The 20,405-nt window shown below is 39.9% G+C and overlaps 1 protein-coding gene across 1 annotated transcript; it reads left to right on the forward strand.

Annotated features, from left to right (window-relative positions):
- The first annotated feature begins 1,205 nt into the window (after positions 1-1,205).
- Positions 1,206-8,356, forward strand: LOC141011109 (transcriptional repressor scratch 1-like). The gene is made up of 2 exons (XM_073484339.1): positions 1,206-1,329; positions 7,569-8,356. Exons 1-2 carry the CDS (start codon positions 1,206-1,208, stop codon positions 8,354-8,356), a joined length of 912 nt encoding a protein of 303 aa, XP_073340440.1.
- The last annotated feature ends 12,049 nt before the right edge of the window (positions 8,357-20,405 follow it).

Here is a 20,405-nt window from a genome sequence, read left to right on the forward strand (position 1 = left end):
CTTCTGATGAATAAAATGAAGCACTTCCAGCCCCCCACCCCCCATCTCCCTCCCTCTCTCTCTCTCGCGCCCTATAAAGCCGCAACAGCTGATCTCGTGCATCAGAACGAGCCGCAGCTCCGCACGCGCCGAGGAGAGGAGACGAGAGAGGAGAGGAGGAGAGAGAGAGTGAGAGAGAGAGGAGCTGTTCTGGTCTTCCAACGCCGTTTTTCTGAGCAATATTTTTAAAGGAACTGTGAGGACATTTTGGCTGTTTCTAGAGAAGCTGAAGGCGTTTTCTGGAGTGAACGGTCGTCTTTTTTTGGGTCTTTTTTTGTCTTTTAGCACCCCGTCAACCATCGTTTTCTCGTCACCGTTTCATCTCGTTAACTCTGCACTTCTTTCCGGTACACTTAACGGTTTGTTTTCGACCAAAATACCCAGATTGAGTTGACTCACCTGCTTGGGAATTTCCACCGGAGTGTGTTTCGCTTCGAGCTGAGGCATTTTCAAACTTCTTCTTCTTCTTCTTCTTCTTCTTCTTCTTCTTCTTCTTCTTCTTCTTCTTCTTCTTCCTTTCTCCTTTCCCTGTGTGTGGTTGACTGTGGCACGCGGAGAAGCGGGGAGCTGTCCGCGTGCTGAAACCGCGAAACCGGCAAAAAAAGGGGGCACGCGACGAACTGTCCCGGGAGCTGTCCGCGTGCTGAAGACCAGAGGTTTGGAACGCTCGCTCCAGCGGTCGTCTTTTGTTTTTTGAAGCGACGGAAGGAAACAAACAAACAAACAAATAAACAAGAAGAAGGTGGCGTATACTTTCCCCACCTTCCGTGTCAAAGGCGCAACATCCAAAACAGGAATTGATTTATTTTATTTTTTTATTTTGGACCTTTCAGAGCTCCACAGGTCTTCCACTGCCGAGTTGTCGGACTATTTTTTCTCCGCAAGGACCCTAAAAAAAAAAAATCTCACTCTATTTGACAAATCTGAACAAAGATTAATATTAGGTATGGGACGTATTAGGACCGATCTTTAAAAAGACATGTCTCCTTTCCACTTTCGAGGCTGTTTGTTCGGAGGAAGCACCTTTAGTAGCTGAAACCAGTCAGGGAGAACGTCCTAGTTAAAACATCAGAGTTTCACCTACAGGTTTTGGTCAACTTTGCAGCGAAGACTGAAGAGAGAGTGTGTGTTTATTGTTTAAGTGCAGGACCAACTACTGTCCCATCATGCCTCGCTCTTTCTTGGTGAAGAAAGTGAAACTGGACGATTTCTCGGCTGCAGAGCTGGAGAGCTCATATGGCCACAGCAGAAGAGAGGAACTCAGTCTGCGATTCCACCACCATGACAAAGGTTAGACACCCTCCTACACACACACACACACACACACACACACACACACACACACACACACACACACACACAGACACACACAACCACACACACACAATATCTACCATACATCCAGCGTCGAGGCTATTTCTTTATCCCCTGATTCAAAGCATTAGTCATGACTGTTTCAGGAGGATGAGGAAACAGGAATTACAGGGTCAAACTCCGGTCACAACCTAAAAATATACCAATCACAGGCATTGAAATTCCCCTTTTCTTGCAAAGATTATTTCCATGAAACAGTATTATGTGGAGAAAGAGATCAGAGAGATGGCAGGAAATGAGAAAATCTACGGTTTGAGTAACCTTCTCTGAACCCCACATGCTCAGGGCTGTAAAAGACAAATATTGTTGAAGTGACACACTGACGCTTTTCAGAGGCAGGTCAGACGTCAGGTCTTTCTCCAAGGTTCCTCATCAGGGTGGATTCTTGATGACTCAGTGGTTAAACAAACTCAATCTATATGTGATATATACACCTCCTTGAATAGGTTTTTTAGAATTAGAAAATACATTTAAGATATAAAACATGTATGAAATGTATCAAAACGTGTGAATTTCTGAATGAAACTGCGTGAAATGTGAATTTTTGGCAAGGGCAGGCTCCCCGATCAAATTCCATGTTTCATGTTGTGCCAGCGACTTCATTAGTCTTTCCAATTTGACTGTAAATTTAGTATTTTGGCTTTCTCACATGAATTTTTAGAGCAAGAACTCCTGTTTGTCATCTTTGTAGCTTTTATATCTTACCCTGCTACTTAGATACACAATATAGCAAACTCATAATCGACTTGCTTACGTTAACAAGCCAAGTCGGAAAAGATAGAAGACAGCCGATAAGCAACAGGGTGCCGGAGAGCTGAGATTTTTGCTGAGAACCATGAGAAATGATTATGCTGATGCATTATGTCACCAGCACACAGGCAGTGGGGTTCTCTGTTGTTCTGTTGCCCAGTAAATTATTCAAATCAGGTTGTTTCCAGCAGCTGTGAGTCTCTCTCCAAGATCCTGACAATATTGCACAGCTACATTGATGCTAAATGGTTCCCACGCACTGTATAATCCTGGATACACAGGCAAAATACAATACAGAGTCAGTGAGAATGGGTCAGACGTTCAGTGGAAATTTTCAAGTATTGATAAAATACTTTGCCTAGCATTTCTAAACAGAAGCTGACCGTCTTGTAATTGCTCTTATTGGTTGTTTGAAAACCGCAGAAACAGGAGCCTTGTGCACTTAGGGCTTAGTACTTTAACAAAGCCTTTGTTTAGGTTTAAGCTGCATTAATAATTTAAAATTAACATCTCAGGTCAAATTACCAGTGTAAATGGGTTGCTTGCAGTCACAAACCCACCTAACAATTAAATTCATAAAGCTTTTTAGCCTTTTTTATCTCATTGTTTTGATTTATGGCAGTGTCACTGCTCTCATCACCCCTGTTTTAAGCAGCATGTTAGCGCTGAGACAGACAGTCTGGTTAAGTGACTTGAACTATCTTCCAAAGCAGAGCAAAAAGGAGAGAAAATATTGCACTTTGTTAGACAAAAACATGACTCCTCTAAGATGATTGTGTTCCCATGTGTCTGCTAAATGTGTTTACACTGAATCACAATGACTTTGGCTTTTCTAGTGTCTTCATCTCGGACTTACTGCTATGTTGGGGTAAACTCAAGCTGTCATTTTCTTTAGTTGGTGGCCCGACGGTCTCCAATATAACATTAGTAAAAGTGTCATTTTTACAGAGTCGCCGTAGAAATTCTGTGTTGTGCCTGAAGCCAGTCGTTAGTTGATGTTCGCTGACTCCATTTCTAAAATAAAAGTTAGATACTGTTGCTCTCGCATCCTTTGGACAGGCTTTTATAGGCAGCCCAGAGAGACGAAGAAGCTCTCTTTTTTCACGTCATGTTACAATCCGCCCACATATGGCCAATAAAAAAGTGATTAATAAATGCATGTAAACTGCTATTAATTATTACATGGAGCCCTTTTAATTAGATATAACGCATCAAACATGCATTTCAGATGAATGAGATGTATTCACTTAATTACATTACATTACTTAATTACTTTTACAAGGCAATAATTTGCCAAGGTTGTGTGTCTGTCAGCTTGTTTCTGCCCCCTAGTGGTGGAAATATGTTTAACGCAGCTTGAAGAACTAGAGGGAAAATTGTGTCTGTCACAGCAGAGGGGGAAGAGTGTAACACTGTTAGTACAGCAGGGTGGTTTTCACATTGTACCAAGGTCAAATGTGAGATGAAGAGATCCCAGGTGTTCTGATGACGGTGAGAACTGAGGAACATGCAGCAGCAGCAGTGCGGCAAACATGTTGAGACTGAGAATGCTTTCCCTTGTTATAAATATAACAAGAGTTTGACTGAAGCAACTGCAGCTTGTTGCACACGCACACAAATGCACACACGCACATGAGTGTACACGCACCGCTGTGTTTCTGTCAACTCGGCACATTTCCCAGGCAGCCTGCACAGCTGAGTGCACAGCATTAGACACACACACACACACACACACACACACACACACACACACACACACACACACACACACACACACACACACGCACACACACACACACACACACACACACACAGAGGGAGATGAAGCAGTCAGTGACCTACAAGTGTCCAAAGCACACAAGTGTGTGTCAGTTACTGCTGGTTTGGATCAAAAATTAAATTGTAGCTTGCAGCTTTTCTCTCTTCCTCTGTCTGTCTCTCACTGCCTCTCCCTGTCGCTCTTTCTCTTTCTAATTTGCTGTATTTCAAAGATACAGAAAAGAGGGATGGCTTTGGTTTGGCAGAGTATTTTAATCTTTAATAAGCATTTAGAACAGCTATCAGCTCTAATGCCGCTAAAGTGCTTTGAAATGAATACAGAGTTGACACAGCGAGACACAGACGGAGACGGTTGGAGGAGAGACAAAGACAAACAAACAGAGACAGTACGCAGATGTTGAGACGTACAGCAATTACGAGTCACAAAACAGTTTTTTAAAGAGAGGATACAGAGGAACGGTCATGTTTAATTGGCAGGGATCATGGAGTAAGCTTCTGTGAGAGAAAAACTGTGTTTATACCTTAAAATCTTGCATCCTAAAACCAGGGCTAGTTTTATTTCTGTGTTACTGCCTGTCAGTCACATATGCATAACTCATTCTGATCCTTAGTAGCTTTACAGCAGAATATACAAAAACAGCGACAGAAGAGGTGACTTGATGAGCAATGAATACTCGAAGGGAATAAAAGTGGATGAGTTTTTTATCTGGCTGCACAAGACGTTCTCATCAGGAGCTGAACTCAGGTCACTAAGTCAGTCCTGAGTGAGCCTGTCAAACGCACTGGTGTGAGCATTACGCTGTGACAATCAAGAGTAAATAGTGGATGTTGCCTTAAATCTACATTCTTTTAATGGCCAGCAGGTTGCGACTCCACTGGTTGCAAAAAGGATACTGCTTGTATGTGTATTCATTTATTACCTCAGCAAACAGTTTCTTAACAAGTTTATGATCTGGGAAAATATTAGAGGCATTGTCAACGTCAATATTAAACCAACAGTCATGTATAAAGGATCTAAATTTGGCTTCACACTGACAAATTACATTCATGCAGGTATTATTAATAACACACTCTGAAAGGAGTCTTTCTGCATGAATACTTTTGATACTTTAAGTACATTTTCTTGAGTTACATTTTGAATGTAGGACTATTTTAGAAGAAGAGGACATACTTTATTAATCCCTCAGCACCTTGGCATCGCCAGGGAGGTGACCTGGCACCTCTCCAGCTGCCAGTCCACACATACTGACTTGTCCATGCAGGTCTTGAATTGGCCACCTTCCAGTCCCCATGGACTGAGCTACTGTTGCCCCAAGTAAAGTATGTACGCCATTAAGTAAATGATCTCTCAGCACTGCATGGCTTTAGCACAGAGAAATAAAAAGACACTTTTTTTTCCATTGGAAGGTTCCTTGAAGGGAAAGTAAGCAATGTCCCTTGAGCAAGGCAGTGACTCCTCCAGCTGTTCAGTGTCCACCAGTACAAGTGTGCAGTTCTACTGGGAAGCTGCTAGTCTGAGTGATAATAAAGCTCTGCAACAACTAAGACTGGAGCTGTCCTTAGTCGACTTAATAAGGGTTAAAAATGAACACTTGGTCATGTTTCAAAGCGTTTACTCATGCTCTATAAAACAAGACACACACATATATGTGGGCACAGGGCACACACACACACACACACACACACACACACACACACACACACACACACACACACACACACAGTACTTTGTTCCAGAGTGCAATGATTGAATATTCATGATTCATGATTTTTTTCTCTCTCCACCTCTTTCAGACTCTCTGGCCTCCCCCCTCTATTTTCTGTTTTCCACTTTTGCTCCATCTCAATTCAATTCAGAACGTTAAATCAGCATGAGAGCATTAAACACCATCGCCAAACCACCTAACCACAAACGCCACCTCTTTCACTCTGCCACAACTTTTTTCTTCCTTCACCGGTTCTTTCTTGCCGTCTCTCATCTCACTGTGCTTCTCCCCCCCCCCTCCCGTCGATCTCTGTCTCTTGTTCTCATCGTATTATCGATCAACTTCTGAGCTTTTCTCAGAACTGCATCATGAAATTATATTACCAGCAATAGTATCTCCTCTGCTGCCTGTGTCTAAATGCTCGCAGAGTGCTAATTGAAATGGAGAGCTATTGATCGGCATAGATCCACAGGAGTCATGGCTGTGGGGTATTAGCTACCAGTCTCTCCTTGTGTCTGCTGGAGTTCAGCCTGTTGAGTGTAGAAGCCAATAATAGAAATAATGAAGTACCAGACATCATAACATGGCAACAAATAATTCATCAGATTTGTCAGGAGCTCTGCAAAAATAGGAATGTGTGAGTCTCAGGAAAAGCTGGAAGTTTACAGCCAATACTCAGTTACTGTAAAAGCAATCAGTTTCAGTGTGCCCTTGAGCAAAGCACCAGACTCCCAGCTGCGGTAATAGAGATGCTCTGTGTACAACAGTTGACGTTTTGACAGCTCAGAGGTGCGACTGTGTGCAGCTGCAGCAACCTGTCAGGTGCAGTTGTTGAGGAGAGAGTGTGCTCACTGAACCCTCTTATGAAAAATAAAGATTTCCCACTGAGGGGAAAGTGTCTCCTCCTTGCTGGCAAAGACATAAAAGCACTTTACTGCCACTATAAATACCACAACTCTCTACTCCTTCTCCTTCTTCTGCTGCTGCTTTACACCATCTCCAAAAATGGTTATGTCCTAGACAAACCTCTCAGTGTGTTAGTGTATCTTAAGAGTGGACTTGTGTCTCCTCTCGCAGACGAAAGTTGATCTTTAAGCGTAATGCTCATGTTGTTAATGTGATCCTGGGAGGTCCATTTGATATTTAGAAAAGCAGAGACGCCAGGCTGTAATCAGTAATATTATCTGGAGACAACATGTGAAGCAGTGCTCTGAATAATGAATGAACTTGAATGAGTTTGATTTGTGGCCTGTATTTTTACAATTATATGAAATCTTTTAATTGTAGCAGTGGATACTCAGAGCCCCCGGGGTTCCTGATGAGAACGATAGTAGAATAAGTTTGTAGCACTCATATAGCTGCTTTGTAAAGATTTTCAAAAAGGTTGAGTCCCTATGACTCACTGCAGCAGTTTAGTTGATAGTTATATTAATATTACTTGTTGTGCAATTCAGTTTTAGTAATTATGTAAAAGAAATGTTTTTTATTTCTTTTACTGTTGTGATACATTATCAGTATCTATTACCCAGTGCTCTTGTGGCCTGGAAGGTGCACATAGGTTTATACTTGATAACCCCCCAAAACAGGAAACAAAAATTGTTAAAAACAAAAAACAAAAAACAAAACACATGCAAAAAACCAAAAGGCACCTAAACTTGGACCTGGATATACAGAGGCAGCAGAAAAAAGTACTATCTTGTGCAGTGTGAGAGATGGAAAGTGTATTTTTTCAGGACTTTTTTCGACTTCAGAGGATACTGAAATAGTCACGCTTTGAAAACAGCAGCTTTGTTTCTGTATCATTTTTGTAACAGTAATGCAGCTACCCTGTAAAGATTTTTGAACCAATCAGTTTTCAATTTCCAATCAATCCCCCTTGTCTTGGTCAAATGATTAACCTCTTCCTGTCTCTCTTTTCAGGCTACGTCAGCGATTATCTGAGTCCATCTCCCTATGATGATGTGGTGGGAAGTGACTCATCTGTCATCTCTAAAGTACCCTCCCATAGCCCTTCGTCAATCATCTATGGCCACATCAATGACACCTATTCTGATATCCATGGTGATATCCATGCCGATATCCATGGCGATTCGGACCAGCCGGACAGCCCGCGGTCTGAGGTATCGTCATCGGCAGGTGGATACATCAACGGGGACGCGGCTGTGAGCGAGGGGTACACAGTGGATGCATTTTTCATCATGGACGGACGGTCACGTAGGAAAGCTGCAGCCAACCCCAGAGGAACCGCCCAGAGGCACACCTGCAGTGAGTGCGGCAAAACCTACGCCACGTCCTCCAACCTAAGCCGGCACAAGCAGACGCACAGGAGCATAGACAGCAAGATGGCCAAGAAGTGTCCCACATGTGGGAAAGTCTACGTTTCCATGCCTGCGATGGCCATGCACCTGCTGACCCACGACCTCAAGCATAAGTGCGACGTGTGCGGCAAAGCTTTCAGCCGGCCATGGCTGCTGCAGGGCCACATGAGGTCGCACACGGGTGAGAAGCCGTTCGGGTGTGCGCACTGCGGCAAAGCGTTCGCTGATCGGTCAAACCTGCGTGCTCACATGCAGACACACTCAGCCTTCAAGCACTACAAGTGTAAACGCTGTGACAAGACGTTTGCACTCAAGAGTTACCTGAACAAGCACTACGAGTCGGCGTGCTTCAAGGGGGCTTTCTCCCCGATGAGCTCACTGGATGAATGATGGATTCGGAAAGGTTGACTGGAGTTTTCTTTAGTTTATTTTAATCACATTTTAACAGCCTCACTCCCTGCAAATCCTGCTTTCCCCAAGAAGAAGCCCAGTATGCCTGAGCACTGCAAGGGAGGAGTGTTTCCTCTGCAAGGGTCATGAGGCAAATGACAAAAATAGATTGAGGTGATATTTATCAATCCCTCCTTTGTCTCCTCTTCCCTCATCTGGAAGTGGTGTGAGAAGTTCTTGATGCTTGATTTAGATTGCCACCTGCTTCGATAAGTCCCCTACTGAGACTGTTTTGCGTATCTGTGAAGATAAATAAAGCACAGCACATCTAGCTCATCATTTTTGAAGATACCTAGATCTATTTATGTCCATATCTATCCTCATTCCTCTTTTTTTGGTTCCAACACATGGCGAAACAACACTGAAGCACAATTCCTCTCCCGTCTTTCAGGAGTTTAACGCATGAATCACATCTTCAGTTTTCTTGCAAAGAGATTCAACGAACTTTCATATTTTTCTGAAAAACAAACATTCATTAATCTGAGGATACAGCTGGCTCCCTGCTTTTAGTGAAACTGACATTGGATTGAAAATAGGAGATAAAGCATCAAACAAAGAAGGCAGACATTCTTTGCCGGCTGACACACCCACACTGAACTGTGAAGTAGATATGATGTAGAAACCTGCCATAACATGGTAGCCGTGGCAAAGTGTACCATTTTAGTTGGGATATAATCAATTTTTTTAACCAATGTCTTCAAGCTGTTTTCTTTTTCAAGTTATTTCAAGCATTTGTGCTTTTCTTGGCAGTAAACAGTGGAAAGTGAGAGGAAATTAGGGAGACAAACTGGACTTCCATGGCTGAAAACTCCCACTGAGCCACCACCAGGGTATTCCTTAACAAACAGTGTTTTCCTACAACCTAAATCTGATGTTATTTATTTTTACTTGTTGAGGATGCAGACATTGAAAATGTCCCCATTTTCCTCAAAAGGTCAAACCTTTCTCAAGTGTTGTAAGCTAGTGTTTTTGTTGCCAGTGGGCCACACAGTGTTCAGCTTTGAGGTCTTTTTTTATGTGTCTATTTATTGCCTAATTTATTTATTTATTTATTTATTTATCTATTTATTTATTTTTGTAGATGTATTGATTTTGCACTTTAATTTGTTATATTTTGCCTTTGTTACAAATATGCCAAAGCATTTGACACTTTCTAATTACCGAATACCTTTTTACTTTTGTCCGCCACTTTAATTATGAAAACGTACTGCATGCAAAAAATAACAATAGCCTAATAATAATGGAATCTATGCCAATTTTATGAATCTTTGGGATACTTTGCCAAACCTCTTAGATAACTGGCAAATTAAGCAAATTTCTGTCTTGGGGCAATATTTCATTCATATCCAATAGAGCAATAATGCATGATATTTTTTGAAGAGACGTGAGTCATAACTGCTTGTAACATCTTGATTTTTTTCAAGTACCACTATTCTATGTAGTTATGAGAAATGAAATTTCAGGGAGTTAGCAAACCAAGTTAGTGTTAAATACGGAGGGTTGGGTTTAGAGCTCTGTATTTAGAGGAGCTGTGACACTGTTGGGAGGTTTTGAGGCTTTCTCTAGTGACTGTTAAGTGTTTGAACAGATCAAATTAGCAAGAGCAGGGAATCAGTTTTCCAATTTGTCCAATCACTGCTGATTTAGTATGTAATATTATACAAAACAATTGCCTCCGAGTTATAATTCGATCCTGGCATCATTAGTTTGTTGGGGCTTCCAGGGATTTCACACAGATGGCACAACTCCTCTAGGTGGAGGGCTCTGGGTTGGGTCGGGACGGGTCTTTTTGTACATGGTTTATGCACTGCCTGCCTCGTATTATTATTCTAAAATATTGTAGAAAGTAGAAGGTACTACTGTAGGCCTCTGGTGCTGAAACATGGATGAAAACACAAACCCAGAACAAGAACAACTGAGAGTTTTGGTTCTTTGTATGCTCCTGGTTTGAACTGAATAGGTGTAACGCAACTTTCCAACAGCTGTGGTGCTGAACGAGGGGCTGTTTGACCCCAGTAATCCTTGTGCAGGTCTCTGCTTGAGGTTTCTGTGGAAGCCCATCTCCGCCAGTTAAAGAAGAAAATAAATAAAAATTAAATACATTCCATGCTCATAGTTATGAGATAAAAAGTCCAAAGATTTTTTTTATCTCATAGTTATGACTTTTATCAAAATGTTCTTTACTTTATTCATATCATAATTATAACTTATCTTAAAATTATGACTTTTATCTGGGAATTGATACTTTTTATTCTGTAATTCTGACTTTTTATTGCATAATTATGACTTTTTATCTCACAATATTGACTATTTTTATCTCATAATTCTTCTAGAAACTTTGTATCTAGTAATTATGAATTTCTCATAATTTTGACTTTTTTTAATCTCATAATTACAATTTACCACAGGAATATTTTTCTCATAAATCTTATTTCTAACTTTTTCTTTTTGTTTAACTGGCAGAAATGGGCTTCCATAGGTTTAAGTCAGTGATGGTGAAGATAAAATTCCCTCAGCGAGCTCTCTTCACAGTTTGAATCCAATCAAAAGATCATGTTTAACTCTTTGCCTTTACAAAATACATTAATTCGCAAACTCCATGTGAGCTAACAACACTCCTTAATCCCCTGCACCCCTGTCTTTCTTTCCATCATCTCTGGCTGTTGCGAGGTTGTTGTGGCGATCCCCAATGCAATTATAAGGATTGTTGAGAAAGAAGAGAAGACACATGGTCAATATTTCAGCACCAGAGTGCATCAACAAACACTTAGATTCTACTATGAACTACTGTAGCCTACTATAGCCACAAGCTAGTTTACCTATTCTTATATAAATAAAAGCACTTCCTCTTACGAATTATATCTTACAACGTTTTTTTGTTTCATTTTCTTCAAAGATAGTAGCACAATGAAAGAGTTTAGATTCAGGTAGACAATGCCTTGTATGTAGAAATAACAACCTCTTTCTCCTTTTTCTACTATGATGAATCAAAGGTAAAAACAATAGCAAAACAACAAAGATGCTCTAATAACACAACCTGTGTTGTTCTTAAATAGCACATTAAAATATGCTTAAAAATGACACGTAGTATAAATCAACACCTTTGTAATAGTTGTGTCATTTTTCAGCATATTTGTGTGAGAGCATCTTCACCACACCTTTTTTTAAGAGCAAATGAAACTCGACTATTTTGCGGCAAGAGGCCTTGTAAATAAGCACTGATGTGACTTTGGAGTCCGATTATTTCTACAGAACTGTATAGAGTGACAGTGATGATGATGATGCTAATAATGACGATGATGAAGGTGATGATTTTTTCTGGAGCTTCCTGCTTTGTTTTGAGTTCTTCCTCTGAGGGTTTTTTTTTTGGGGACCTCCGGTGGCGGTTCGAAACAATGTAAAGCACAAAGACAACACTGGGCATTTTGGTTCACTTCCTAAATAAAAACTAGTTTAAAAACAAAACGTTGTGTTGTGTTTTCTTTTTTATCTTCACTTCCATTTATCAGCCTGACTGCAGCAGGGATCTGTGGGAGTTTATGTTCTGTAATGTCCCTGATGAATGAATGAATAAATGAATGAATGAGAGGAGAGGGGATAAATAGGAGAGTGAACCAGAGTCTCTGGTGAGTGCTGAATTTAGTGAGAGGTTGACCTGAATTCAAACACAGACACAGAAAAACAACTGCAATTACTTATCTGATGTGACTTGGGTTCATGGACGAGGCAATGTTGTTTTATTCATGTTAAGTTTAGTCTCGTATGTTGAGTTAGCCCGAAGTAGCGACAGGTAAACAAATGAAACGCACCCTTATGTCGAATAAACGTGTGGATTTCTCCGGGTTTAAAGATTGTTGGAAACATTTGGGATAATGTTAGTGCACAACTTAACAAAATGTTTAACAAAGGTCTTGCTTTATTTAGACATGTTAAGGCAGAGTTATTACAATATCTTTGAACAGTTAATATCATGATTTAGTGTGTAATTCCATAATGTCAAAGGAATCAAGAGATACAAATTCCAAGAGTCTACAACTAAGCAAGCTGCTCTGTAACATTAGAGCTTTGAGCTAAATGCTAATGCCAGCATGTGAACGTGCTCTCAATGACCATACTAACGTGCTGAACATGATGTATTTACTGTGTTCACAATCTTAACTTAGCATGTAAGCATGCTGACGTTTGCCAATTAGCAATTAAAGCACAAAACAAATACAAACTACAGTTGAGGCTGATGGGTATTTAATCATAAATCAAAGTATAGGACAAATTCAAGTTTTGAATTTTGATGTTGGCGTTAGATTAAAAAGTCAGGGGATCACCTGGTTTATAATGCCTCCTGAGGGAGGCCTGAATATCTCAACCAAGTTTCATGTCAATTAAATACTGAGTTAATGAGACTTTTCACTATATAGGACAAATATAAACCTACTGGTGGCACTAGAGGGAAAGTCAGGGGATCACCAAAGTCAGTAATTTTCATCATCTGGGGACCATCAATATCTGTACTAAATTTCAATAGTCGTTGAGATATTTCAGTCTAACTGACACGCCACAGAAAAAAGCATGATCGCAGCAGGTTCTATTTTCAGACTTGACAAAGCTCATAAGCTGAGTACAAGTCAAGATGAGCACACTGACTTTCATGTGTAAAATCAGTGCAGTGACCCTTTAAAGAATGCATTTATGACTATGTATGTTAGGGCTGCATGGCATCCTTCAGAATGATCTTTGCAAGGTGTGTACATGACCTGGAGAGCTGTGAAGTAACAAGGACTATTTCAAAAGACCCCTCCAATGCAGCGAGCTCTGTAGCATAAATTAATCATTAGCATATTGATAAGTCATCATGTTAAGAGTCATGCAGTTAATAATACCAGAATAATTTGTAAAAGTTTAATAAGCGTTGTTTTTTTTGGCCCCTGTGCTTTCATTACTCAGTAAACGGTTAATTAGTGTTTTGTAAAACATTCATTAAGACGATTTGCCTCCAGTGTAAAAAACTGCAACCGATGATTGTTTACAGTGCTTCCATCTCTCTCCCTGTCTCTCTCTCCCTCGCTTGTTTTGCCCTGTGGCGACTGTGCAGAGGTCAAAATCTCCAAGTGACTCTGTGCGTGTGTGTGTGTGTGTGTGTGTGTGAGAGAGAGAGAGACATTTTAATTGCTTGTGCGTGGTCTCTCACATGAACAAGGAAGCTGATGTCAGGGGCAATGTCTTTAACCTTGATAAGACTGTGTCACAATGTGTGTATGTGTATGTACTGTATATGTGAATGTGAATATTTTGCTCTAAATGAAATGAATTCATTTTAATTTGCAGTATCATGCACTTAGATGTTCAGACTGTAAATATGGACATGAAAGCCATTTTGATGTGATACATTAAACTGAACGTAATAAAGTCTAGCAGTATGCTATTTTAACGATGTAATAAACGTAATGAGATGTCGCTCTTGTTGATGATAGTAATGGCTTCTCTGCCCCTTCTATCAGTGATCTGTAATCATTTTCCACGGTGATACAAAACCTTTAAAACCATGTAAGTTAATTAAACTCCACAGTTACATAACAAAGTTCTACATTCAGCAGCGTAACAACAACAAATATACAAAATGCATTGTGAATGTGCATGAAGCACATGGATTACAAATTGTCATGAGCTGCTTTCATCATTTGTGCACAATTTCATTAAGCGTGTGCATGTTTTCTTGAAGTGCAAGTCTAGTTTTATTCAGTTAGCTTCTTTAAAGGAAAATAATAAAAGGAGACCAATAAAACACCAGAGACTGCAGCTGTTTCCAGGCATAGGTGGTTTTGATTTATTGTAATTTCTTTACACAGAGCTTGTTTTATCAAACAAAATGTGGCGATAGAGGCAACATTTTTCAAATACAGCATAAGAAAACAAGTCTTTAAACGTATATGCTTGTTCATAGGTACGTTATTGTGGCTACATGTGTTTTTGCACGTCTCTGTGTGACAGAAACCTCCATATTAGTATCATCTGGTGGTTTTAAACTCCTGTTAAACCATACGCCTTTCAGTCTATGTTGTTGTAGCAAACATGGCGATGAGTCTATAGCCATGCTCGCTGCCTGGCTGGTCCATGCATACACTAAGGGAAATCTTTCAACATATTAAATCAGATGTGTGGAAATACTGTGCATTCCAAACTAAAGAACGACAGGACGACAAGGTTACCACCATTTATCTATTTTTATTTGTGCAAGAAGACCTTCTGACTTCTTTGATTGATTGTTTATCACTAAAACAAGATCTGTGATGCAATACAAATATTTGTGTGAGCTCACAAGAAAAGTCTTTCAAGGCTGTTGTACATCTCGTGACGTTGTAATTACACAGTATGGCCACTATGTCAAATTGTCTTCCAAGCCTGGCGGTGTTCCTGGGGGCTTGGGCTAGGTACATCAGGAATTTGAGCTAAATGCTAATGACAGCGTGCTAACGGCAGTCACAACGTTAATATTCTTATATTCAGCAGCTATAATGCTTACGATGTTAACTGTCTTTTTTTAGCATGTTAGCATACAATAGATTCAAATCCTGTCATCTGTGGTCAGATATTGATCTCTAACTCTTAAATCCATCGCACAATGTTTACCAACGCCACGTGAGCTTTAGCTGAAGAGTAAATCTAGCATGACTAACCAGAGAGAGTCTCCCTAATACAGTAACTTAGATCACTATTGGCCACATGGAGGATCCTATTGATTCTGATTGGCTACCATCTGCCAGTACTTTACCTGTAAAGACAAATGACCTTCTATTAAAAGGTGATTGATTTTCTCCTATTTCTGCTAAAGGTATTGATTTTCTTATATTGCCTTTGGCCCACTAATGATACTAATTCTAACATTCACTGGACCTGAAAAAAGGCTTCCTAGCTATAATAGTACCTGTCAATGTGTGTGTGTGTGTGTGTGTGTGTGTGTGTGTGTGTGTGTGTGTATGCATGTGCGTTTTGTAAAAACATCTATGAAATCAATTGCAGCATTATTTTATTTTGAGTTGTACTCTACATCACATTACATCAGTCTGAACTGAGCCAGTATGGATCCACTGCAGCAGATAAAGCATCACAGTTGGGTTTAATACAAGAGGAGATACATGAAAGGAATAAGAAATGTTGTGCGCAACACAACAAGCGCTTGTTGACATCTACAACTCAAGAGTTCCCTACAGCATCTTGAAATCAGTGGTTTAATTGATAAGTTAGCCTTGAATGTGTCTGAGGCAAATATCACTGTATTCTGAACAAAATATTTTGCCAGACACTCCAAGTATCCCAATATTGATCACTTGGTCCAAATATTTTAACCACTACTACTATTGTTTGTGTTTCAAACACAACTTTTTAATTAGGCAGATCGGAGCAGAGCATTTTATATTGCCCAAATGTTGAACAAATGTGATCCAACTCACAGAAATTAACAAATTATTTAAGTTAACCAGCTTAGTTATGCTTTGTAAAAATCATATGTAATTGCACAAAAGTAAACTCCAGGAACAGCTGCTTTGATGCAATAACTAATCAGAAAACTAATAAACAAGCATTTAGACAGCATTTCCAAATAAAATATGGATAAAAAGACTGTATCTGTATGCATCAGGAAATACAAAGATGGTGAAGACATAAAATGAGAAGCCACATATAGAGAATATTTTATTTATTGCTCCAAAGCATTTAAATATGCTAATTCCTGTTTCCCATGATGTCTGACCTTCTAGTCTTCAGCAGATGAAGGGTTTTAAATAGTTGATACACTGTCCCTATGCAGTTTTCACCTTAAATCATTCATAAAGCAGAAGATCTGCGAAACTCAAAACTAAACAGCGAGCACCATTACTAATAAGACAGGCCTATATTATGGACGTGCCATAGCAAATAATCTGGACAGGGAAAAGAAGAGAATTTCGCTTTAAAAAAAATAAAGGACAGAAAACAGCTTCACTTTTAAAAGTTAGTATTTTGCCCCAAAGCAGTCTTTAGCTGATTAAGATGTGTCTTCACACCTGTAAGATCTCCTGTGGTTAAAAACTGAAAGCTCTTCCCCCAGTGAAATGGGTTTCAAGTGCTCTCAGGTGATTTGACTCATATTTATTCATATCTGACATCACATGCTGAGGTGTGAAGGAGTAGGAAAAGGGCACGTCCTTCATGATCTGCCCAGTCTGCCATTACAGGAAGGGAAGCTTTAAGTACACTTCAGGGGGATACGTGGGAGTCTTTAGGATTGGGTTAAAATGTTGTATTTTATATCTTCTTTCACAATTTTCCCAGTAAATTCCTGTGGATTACATCCTGCAGCTGCTAAAACTTGTTGACAGCTCACTGGAGTCTAAAAGTAGTTTATAGTAACAGCAACATGGTCAGCTAACAATATTATTTGTTCCTTACCATATATGTGGGCTGAGGAATGCCCCTTGGCCATCATGACCAAAGGAGGAAGTTGAGTGACGTTGTGATATGGCCACAAAGTCCACAGAAGGAGGTCTGGGTGACTGGATGGATCAACAAAACAACCAAGTTTGACTCTTGCTTTGCTTCCTGTTTCCTACCAACAGTCAACATTTGTTGGTTTTGTGCCTCAGTCTAACCAAACCTTAAACATAGTGGCATCAGATCAAAAAAAAGGTTTTGATTTGTACCAGTTTTAGACAACACTGACAAATGATGTCCTTCCTATGCATCAGACCAGAAAATGTTTATATGTTTGATTGTGAAAGTGTTATTTTTATGCTTGGTACAAACAAATTCTACCTATTGTCATGTAATTGGTTTAGAAAAAGATGCAGGTCCACTGCCTGTCCGTTCTCTTTTCAAACTGGTGGGTACTCAGCAGCAGAAGACCAGGAAGGATGTGTGAATAGGTTGGTGTGTTTACTGGGGAAACTACATTTCATAAACTATTGTGTCAGAACCGTAAGAAAACCGCAGAAAACTACAGAATAACAGACATAACCACTTTACACTGTGAGTTAACAATTTGAGTCAAGAGTGGAGAATCCAACCAACAGAGGTGACTAACAGGGGCAGATTAGGGCGGGTCTTCCAAGAAAACCAGTGGGATCCATAATAACACCACAGAGCCGAGTATGTGAGACTACATATTCAGTTTCAATAACACATTTGATTTGTTGCAACTACTGAATGATACCACTGCAGGTATGTGTGCACATTATAAAAGATTCTAGGGCAAAACCTTTGATAACTGTTCAGTTTAAAGTGCAGAGGTAAAAGAGCGAAGAGTTGAGAGAATGAGAGATAAAAAAACACAGGTTGTAATGTGCGCAGGCACAACTGCTGTAACCGCCTCCAGCCCTGGGACATGTTTTTATGTTTTTTTAAAAAAAGCAATATGTACATTTTCTAAAAATATGGATATTTATGCCTGATAATATCACAGTGTAGTTTTAATAGGGCCTTAGAGGGCAAGTGACTTTCAGTGTCTGTGTGTTCATGTGTGTGTGCAAATGGATGAATATGTATATAAGCTTAGAGTGTAATATCACGGTTCACCAATCTGATAGGGAACATATAGAGGGCTTCTTATACACACACACATGCACACACACACACACACAAACACACACACACACACACACGAACATCTATATGCCAACACCTGCAGCACAAAGGCCGTACCTAGTTGAGTATGGATATAAACTGACTCATACTCACAAACACACAGTTAAATTGCATTTTAAGCAATGCAGTCACATTCACACAGCCCAAACACACATTTAGTTAGTGTTGGTGTTGGTGTGAACACACTCACAAACACACACACACATTACATGCTCCTAGAGGACTATGCTGCAACTGAATATCATCAATTACCACAGCAAAAACTGTTTGAGTAATTAGCCAAAATATTCCCCCTGTTAAGTGAAAGCTCATACAGGCTGCATAATAAAAAACTGCACTGACTGGTGTTATTTTTACTGGATTTAATATACTGCATAATTTAGCTTGAAGATCAGTAAGTTTTTCAAGGACGTGTTTGCATCCATTTCCAACTAAATCATTTTAGTCATTACAAATAAACAATCAAGTAAAAAAAAAGACTGGAGGACTTGTTAATTCTCCCTTCATAAATTCAAACACTGCACTAGCAAAAATATCGTTATTCTCAAGGACTGGAAGGCACCAACTCCACCATGTTTTAGAAAATAGTATAAACATCAACATAGATTGGGAAGAATCCTGGGGTTCCAACATCTGACTCCATTTGTACTTTTCCTTCTCCATTTTGATTTTGTTTACACCAAATCCTGATCGATGCATTTAACAACTGCATGTGGAGGACATGTACTGTTATGAGCTTAATGTGTCCTTGATACATGGTTAAGAAGAGCATATAAGTAAATTTCTACAAAACCACAGGTAAGTTAAATGCGAAACGTTTCTTTATGTTGTCACTTTATGTTTGCTTGATAAAACACCCTGTTTTTATGTTTGGCAGACTTGTTGGCTGTAATATCACCTCCTGGTGTGGAAAGTGGCTAAAAAGCTAAAATGTGAGTGTGATATGCCACGTTTGGTACAAATGTTGACCTTGGACATACTTGTTTACTGTATCCCTCCTCCTTGATATCTGTGTGTGTATGTTTAAGCTGGGTTTGGGGTAGTGATTAATGTGTGACTTCTATCTTTTCTTCAAAATATGTCAATAAAAGATACTATAAAAAAGACTGTGTAGTGCAGAAACCCAATACAGGAGAGAAGAAAGAGAGAGAGAGAGGCAACAGAGGAGGAGAGAGGATGGACCGAGGAAGAGACAGAGATAATGAGACAGAGATGGAGAAAAGATGGTGGAAGCCAGAGAGGCAGTGAGGAGGAAAGAAGTGTCAGGAGGCGCTGAGGAAACTCAACCTGAGCTCTAAATGGCTCCTTAACAAGAGGCTGAGACAGCAAAATGAAATTATACGCACACACTCACTCAGTCACATTCACACATACACATACAGAGAAGCTTTCACACTTGATTATTGTATGCATGCGGACAAATGTGCAAAATTCACTTCACACGCTTGTTTATATTGCATGGTGGACTTGTGCTCACACTCAATTTGATTGCTTCAAACATGTTGCATGCAAACAGGTACATCCCTGCTTGAGTATGACACTCACACATTTGCATTTAACACACACATACACTTTATTGTATCTATGGTCAAAAGGAGTTGATATGCGTTGCACACACACACACGTGCGTATAACCCTCCAAACACACATTTAGCTTCACACACGGTGATAGGTCTTTTAAAGGGGTGTTTCACACCTCATCGCATTTCAATTAGTAGGTAAGACAGACACACACTCGCACACACACACACAGAGCTTGACAGTGTGTCCGTTGGGTGAAGAAGATTCATTTGGATTCTCATCTCTTCTCCTTCCACTTCCCTTCTGTATGTGCCCTTTCTTTTCACTCTCCCTCTTTCTCTACTTATCTCCCCTCTGTATGTTCACTCTGCTCTCTCTCCCTCTTCCTCTCTCTCTCTCTGTCTTTCTCTCCATATCACCGTGAGTGACAGTGGTTTGACCTCCCGGGTTGTCAGGGGAGGCTGTTGCACAGACGGCCTGAATAGAGGAGTCGTTCCCTGGGTACAAGTCTGCAGAGGGCTGGAGGAAGATGAAATCCTGCAGCCACCTTTCCTACCTTTCCGCTCAAGATTCATAATATCAATTTATCATGAAAGGATGATTTGGTTATTTCATTTTGGGTGTTTTTCATGGATTGGGTTCAATTCTTTATAATATGTTATGACAACGCTGTGCTTAAGGGCTGGTTAGATTTAGGTTGGGATAAGGAAACATCATGGTTTAGCTTAAAATATCTGCTTTGCTCACCACAAACACGACAAAAAATTGTTCAATGGTCTCCTTGAAAAGACTTTTTCATTTTTTGCTTTAACTTTAACGTAAACACTTATTACACAGTGGAATGGCTGTAGAAAAA

The sequence above is a fragment of the Pagrus major genome, chromosome 16 (genome assembly GCF_040436345.1).
Source record: "Pagrus major chromosome 16, Pma_NU_1.0".
Lineage (NCBI taxonomy): Eukaryota > Metazoa > Chordata > Actinopteri > Spariformes > Sparidae > Pagrus > Pagrus major.

What these genes read in the sequence shown, in the direction of transcription:
- LOC141011109 (XM_073484339.1), top strand. Translation starts at nt 1,206, where the DNA reads ATGCCTCGCTCTTTCTTGGTGAAGAAAGTGAAACTGGACGATTTCTCG. An exon ending in ATTCCACCACCATGACAAAG is followed by an intron (nt 1,330 to 7,568) that starts GTTAGACACCCT and finishes CTCTCTTTTCAG; the next exon opens with GCTACGTCAGCGATTATCTG.